General features: G+C 41.9%; 1 protein-coding gene across 1 annotated transcript; it reads right to left on the minus strand.

Annotated features, from left to right (window-relative positions):
- Positions 1-4,256: 4,256 nt before the first annotated feature.
- Positions 4,257-5,609, minus strand: LOC142180818 (uncharacterized). The gene is made up of 2 exons (XM_075252907.1): positions 5,161-5,609; positions 4,257-4,389 (listed from the first exon to the last, which is right to left on the minus strand). The coding sequence occupies exons 1-2, from the start codon at positions 5,607-5,609 to the stop codon at positions 4,257-4,259; spliced, it is 582 nt and encodes a 193-aa protein (XP_075109008.1).
- Between the last annotated feature and the right edge of the window lie 239 nt (positions 5,610-5,848).

The raw sequence follows: 5,848 nt of genomic DNA on the forward strand, positions 1-5,848 counted from the left end.
AATAATCTCAACTAGGGATTGGAGACCATATGTTGGCAAAAGGCGACTAGGGTGGAGACCCTATGTCTAAAAATAATCTCAACTAGGGATTGGAGACCCTATGTTGGCAAAAGGCAATTAGAGAGTGGAGACTGTATGTCTAAAAATAACCTCTACTAGGTATTGGAGATCCTATGTTGGCAAAAGGCTACTAGGGAGTGGAAACCCTATGACTAAAATGATCTCAACTAGGGAGCGGAGACCCTATGTCTAAAAATAATCTTATCTTAGGGTTGAAGACCCTATGTTGGCAAAAGGCGACTAGTGAGTGGAGATCCTATGTTTAAAATTAATCTTAGCTAGGGAGGGGAGACCCTATATTGGCCAAAGGCGACTAGGGAGTGGAGACCCTATCTCTAAAATGATCTCAACTAGGGATTGCAGACCCTATGTTGGCAAAAGGCGACTACGGAGTGGAGACCCTATGTCTTAAAATAATCTCAACTAGGGATTAGAGACCCTATGTTGTCAAAAGGCGATTAGGGAGTGGAGACCCTATGTCTAAATATAATCTCAACTAGGGAGTGGAGACCCTATTTTGGCAAAAGGCGACTAGGGAGTGGAGACCCTATGTCTAAAAATAATCTCAACGAGGGATTGGAGACCCTATGTTGGGAAAAGGCAATTAGGGGGTGGAGACCCTATGTCTAAAAATAATCTCAACTAGGGATTGGAGATCCTATGTTGGCAAAAGGCTACTAGGGAGTGGAGGCTTCTATGTCTAAAAATATTCTCAACTAGGGAGTGGAGACCCTATGTTGGCAAAAGGCGACTAGGGAGTGGAGACCCTATGTCTAAATATAATCTCAACTAGGGGGTGGTGACCCCATGTTGGCAAAAGGCGACTAGGGAGTGGAGACACTATCTCTAAAAATAATCTCAACTAGGGATTGGAGACCCTATGTTGGCAAAAGTCGACTTGGGATTGGAGACCCTACGTCTAAAAATAATCTCAACTAGGGATTGGAGACTCTATGTTGGCAAAAGGCGACTAGGGAGTGGAGACCCTATGTCTAAAAATAATCTCAACTAGGGAAAGGATACCATATGTTAGACCAAAGGCGACTAGGGAGTGGAGACCCTACTTCTAAAATGATCTCAACTAGGGATTGAAGACTCTATGTTGGCAGAAGGCGATTAGGGAGTGGAGGCCCAATGTCTAAAAATAATCTCAACTAGGGATTGAAGACCCTATGTTGGAAAAATGCAACTAGGGAGTGGAGACCCTATGTCTAAAAATAATTTTAACTAGGGATTGGAGACCCTATGTTGGCAAAAGGCGACTAGGGAGTGGAGACCTTATGTCTAAAATCTCAACTAGGGAGTGGAGTCCCTATGTTGGCAAAAGGCGAGTAGGGAGTGGAGACCTTATGTCTAAAAATAATCTCAACTAGGGATTGGAGACCATATGTTGGCAAAAGGCGACTAGGGTGGAGACCCTATGTCTAAAAATAATCTCAACTAGGGATTGGAGATCCTATGTTGGCAAACGTCAATTAGGGAGTGGAGACCCTATGTCTAAAAATAATCTTAACTAGGGATTGGAGACCCTATGTTGGGAAAATGCAACTAGGGAGTGGAGACCCTATGTCTAAAATTAATTTTAACTAGGGATTAGAGACCCTATGTTGGCAAAAGGCGACTAGGGAGTGGAGACCCTATGTCTAAAATCTCAACTAGGGAGTGGAGTCCTTATGTTGGCAAAAGGCGACTAGGGAGTGGAGACCTTATGTCTAAAAATAATCTCAACTAGGGATTGGAGACCATATGTTGGCAAAAGGCGACTAGGGTGGAGACCCTATGTCTAAAAATAATCTCAACTAGGGATTGAAGATCCTATGTTGGCAAAAGGCAATTAGGGAGTGGAGACCCTATGTCTAAAAATAATCTTAACTAGGGATTGGAGACCCTATGTTGGGAAAAGGCAACTAGGGAGTGGAGACCCTATGTCTAAAAATAATCTCAACTAGGGATTGGAGACCCTATGTTGGTAAAAGGCGACTAGGGAGTGGAGACCCTATGTATAAAATAATCTCAACTAGGGAGTGAAGACTTTATGTTGGCAAAAGGCGACTAGAGAATGGAGACCCTATGTCTAAAATGATCTCAACTAGGGATTGGAGACCCTATGTTGGCAAAAGGGTAAAAGATTGAGATTGGGGATCCTAAGCTACCATTTTTTTGAATTTTCTTCTTGTCTCTTTTTTTTTTTCATCTTGTTTTGTTTTCTCTATTTTTACTTATTTCATGGAATGAGTTAATGGGGAAAAAAATTTGGAGGGGACTTCCCTTTTTTGTGTATTGTTGCTACAAAGCTGTTTCTAGCACTTGCACATTTCTTTTTGGTTGCACCTGCTTCTCGCATGTTTGCCTTTGATTGCACCTGTTTCAAGTTTTCAAACAAAGAAAAATTGTTAGTTTGAAACAGTGGTTGGTTTTGTGGCCTTGATTGTTTTTGATCACTTGATATCGGCCCAATTCTTTTGGTGAGAACCTTTGTTGCTTGCTGGTTTTTCTGAAGATTGACCTCTCTCCTAAAACCGAAGAACTCAACTTCTCAAAATTTCACATGGCAGTTCACCTGTGTGAGGCTTTGGCCCTTTCATCTTATTCTGACTTTATGGGCATTTGACTTCAGATTTCCTTTATTTTCAATAATTTGACTTCAGAGCATTGGCCATCAAGGCCAGTCGGGATCGACTTGATGCACCCGCTGAGGCTGGGTACTTTCTTTGGACTTGGCTTTTGTTAAGCCGAACCTTGTAAAACCAATCTTGCCACCTTTTCTTTTTATTAGTTTCGAAACAGGGTTAGACCGAAAGGGATTCAAAGAAAAGTACACAAAGGATAAGAAAGTGAATTTAAGGAGAAGTGTCCCTTTCGGGGATGAAAGAAAGACTTATCTAGGGTGCATGCAGACTTCAATAGACATGACATGCTTCTTGGACTGGATACCCGATCTACACAACTATCCAACTTCTCATAAACCCATTAAGACCCGTGTTTTAAAACTGAGAAAACTTGCCAGGACTCTTTCAATACCAATGGTGGTGAGGGATTTCTTCTTTTCGATCAATGGCGCCCTTTGCGGGTTTTCGCCAATCGACCTCTCTCATTTCTTTTCTCACCGTCGCCTTATAGTGCTCTTTACGAGTTTTCAATAATAAGACTCTCTTATTTTTCAGTTTCTCTGCTCACCATCGCCTTACGGTGCTCGTAGGTTTTCACCAATAAGACTCTCTCATTTTATTTCTCTCATCTTGATTGCATCGGATCCAAACAGCTGCGTTCTCTGATTTTGAAAACCTTTCACCGATTGATCGGAAAGACTTGAACAAAGTTTGTGTAAAAAAATTTGGATCAACTTACAACTTTGGAACCGTTCAGGCGGGATTATTGCCGAACCATTATAATATCTGCCCAGTTTCATTTTTGAAGGAAATTGGATTTTTGTTTTGGTGTGACTGAACCCCAGAGAAAGGCTGCCTATGCATTATTTCGGAATCAAGTCGAACGTAGTTCAGGGAAACATTTTGTTTTGTTGTTTTTGTTTTCTTTTTTTTTTTCTTTTTTTTTGATGATGATGATTTTTTCCAAACATCTTCAAGTTCCAACGAGGGTAATGAAAGGAAGGTAACCGGCTCAAAGGGTTAGCAAAGGATTGGAGTGTTTCGGGTAGCAAGAATGAAAGCCTTTGTCATCCCAATCGGGTAATGCTGTTGCTGCAGAAGGATTAGACATAGTACCTTTTGACTGCGTCTGCATTTACAATTGTTTCGGGGTCATTCCCTTCGATGTCTCCCATGTATAACGCCCTTTTTGGCAACAATTTTTTGATAATGTATGGTCCTTTCTAGTTAGGAGCAAACTTTCCTTTTTCTTCCTGATGATGGGGGAGAATACGTCTCAATACGAGCTGCCCCACTTCAAAGTTTCTAGGTCACACTTTCTTGTTGTAGGCACGGGCCATACTTTGTTGATACAACTGCCCGTGGTAGACTGCGACCATTTGTTTTTCATCGATCAGGGTTAACCCACTCACTATCTTCAATTTCAGTTTCAACAATGATCCGAAGGGATAGAATTTCAACCTCTACGGGTATTACGACTTTAGTGCCATAAACCAAAAGATACGGAGTTGCTCCGTCTGATGTGCGCACAGTAGTGCCATATCCCAACAATGCAAATGGCTACTTTTCATGCCACTTCCTTAAACTTTAGATCATCTTTCTCAGAATCTTTTTAATGTCCTTATTTGCTGCTTCGACGACACCATTGGCATTGGGCCGATATGGAGTAGAATTTTGATGCGTGATCTTAAACTGCTCACATATCTCTCTCATCAGGTGACTATTCAGGTTTGCAGCATTATCTATTATGATAGTTGTAGGAATACCAAAACGACAGATGAGATTGGAATGCACGAAGTCTACCACAACTTTCTTGGTGACAGATTTGAGAGTAATTGCCTCAACCCACTTTGTGAAGTAGTCGATAATGACCAATATGAATCTATGCCCATTTGAAGATTTTGGCTCGATCGGCCTAATGACGTCCATACCCCATGCAACAAACGACCAAGGTGCTAACATGAGATGCATTTTCGTTGGCGGTGCATGAATTAGGTCACCGTGCACCTGACACTGATGACATTTCCGGATGAAGCTGAAATAATCTTTTTCCATAGTCATCCAGTAATAACCTGCTCGAAGGATCTTTTTTTCCAAAACATACCCGTTCATATGGGGTCCACACACTCCTGCGTGCACTTCATACATGATTCTTACGGCCTCTTCAGCGTCAACACATCTTAACAAGTTGAGATCTGGAGTCCTTTTGTATAAGACCTCACCGCTCAAGAAAAAACCGCTTGCGAGCCATCTAATGGTCCTCTTTTGGTCTCCACTGGCTTGCTCGGGATATTCTTTCATTTTTAGAAATCTTTTGATATCATGATACCATGGTTGAACATTCAATTCTGCCTCAACCGTATTGCAGTAACCGTGCCTTTCCCGGACTTGGATTTCCAATGGGTTGATGTGGGCATTGCATGGGTATGGCAGCATCGAGGCCAAAGTAGTGAGTACATCGGCTAACTCATTGTGAAAACAAGGAATGTACCTAAACTCAATTGACTTGGAATGCTTGCTAAGATCTTTCACATGTTGCCTGTAAGGAATAAGCTTGACATCTCGAGTTTGCCATTCTCCCTGAGCTTGTCGGATAATCAAATCTGAATCTCCCATGATCAATAACTTTTCCACATCTTGGTCAATTGTCATATTCATACCCATAATGCAGGCTTCATACTCGGCAGTGTTGTTTGTGCAAAAAAACCGAAGCCGGGCTATGGCTGGATAATACTGACCGGTGGGTGAGATCAAAATTGCCCCAATTCCAATGCCTTTTGCGTTCACAACTCCATCAGAGAACATTTTCCAAGCATTGGCATCTTTTGATGTTATCTCAACTAAATTTACCTCTTCATCCGGGAAGTAAGTACTCAGAGGTTGATATTCGTCATCAACAGGGTTTTCAGTTAGGTGATCTGCTAGAGCCTGGGCTTTCATTGCCGTGCGAGTGACATAGACTATGTCAAATTCAGTGAGTAGGATTTGCCATTTTGCTAACCTCCCTGTGGGCATCGGCTTCTGGAATATGTACTTCAAAGGGTCCAACCTGGTAATGAGGTAAGTGGTGTAGGCCAACAAGTAGTGTCTAAGCTTCTGAGCAACCCAAGTTAAAGTGCAACAAGTTCTTTCCAACAAAGTGTACTTGGCTTCATAACTGGTAAACTTCTTGCTCAAAT

The sequence above is a fragment of the Nicotiana tabacum genome, chromosome 5 (assembly GCF_000715075.1).
Source record: "Nicotiana tabacum cultivar K326 chromosome 5, ASM71507v2, whole genome shotgun sequence".
Lineage (NCBI taxonomy): Eukaryota > Viridiplantae > Streptophyta > Magnoliopsida > Solanales > Solanaceae > Nicotiana > Nicotiana tabacum.

Bases quoted from the DNA above. Each gene is read 5' to 3' on its own strand.
- LOC142180818 (XM_075252907.1), bottom strand. From the start codon at position 5,609: ATGAAAGCCCAGGCTCTAGCAGATCACCTAACTGAAAACCCTGTTGAT. The intron at 4,390-5,160 runs GTACATTCCTTG...AAACCTGAATAG, and splicing joins TCCAAGTCAATTGAGTTTAG to TCACCTGATGAGAGAGATAT.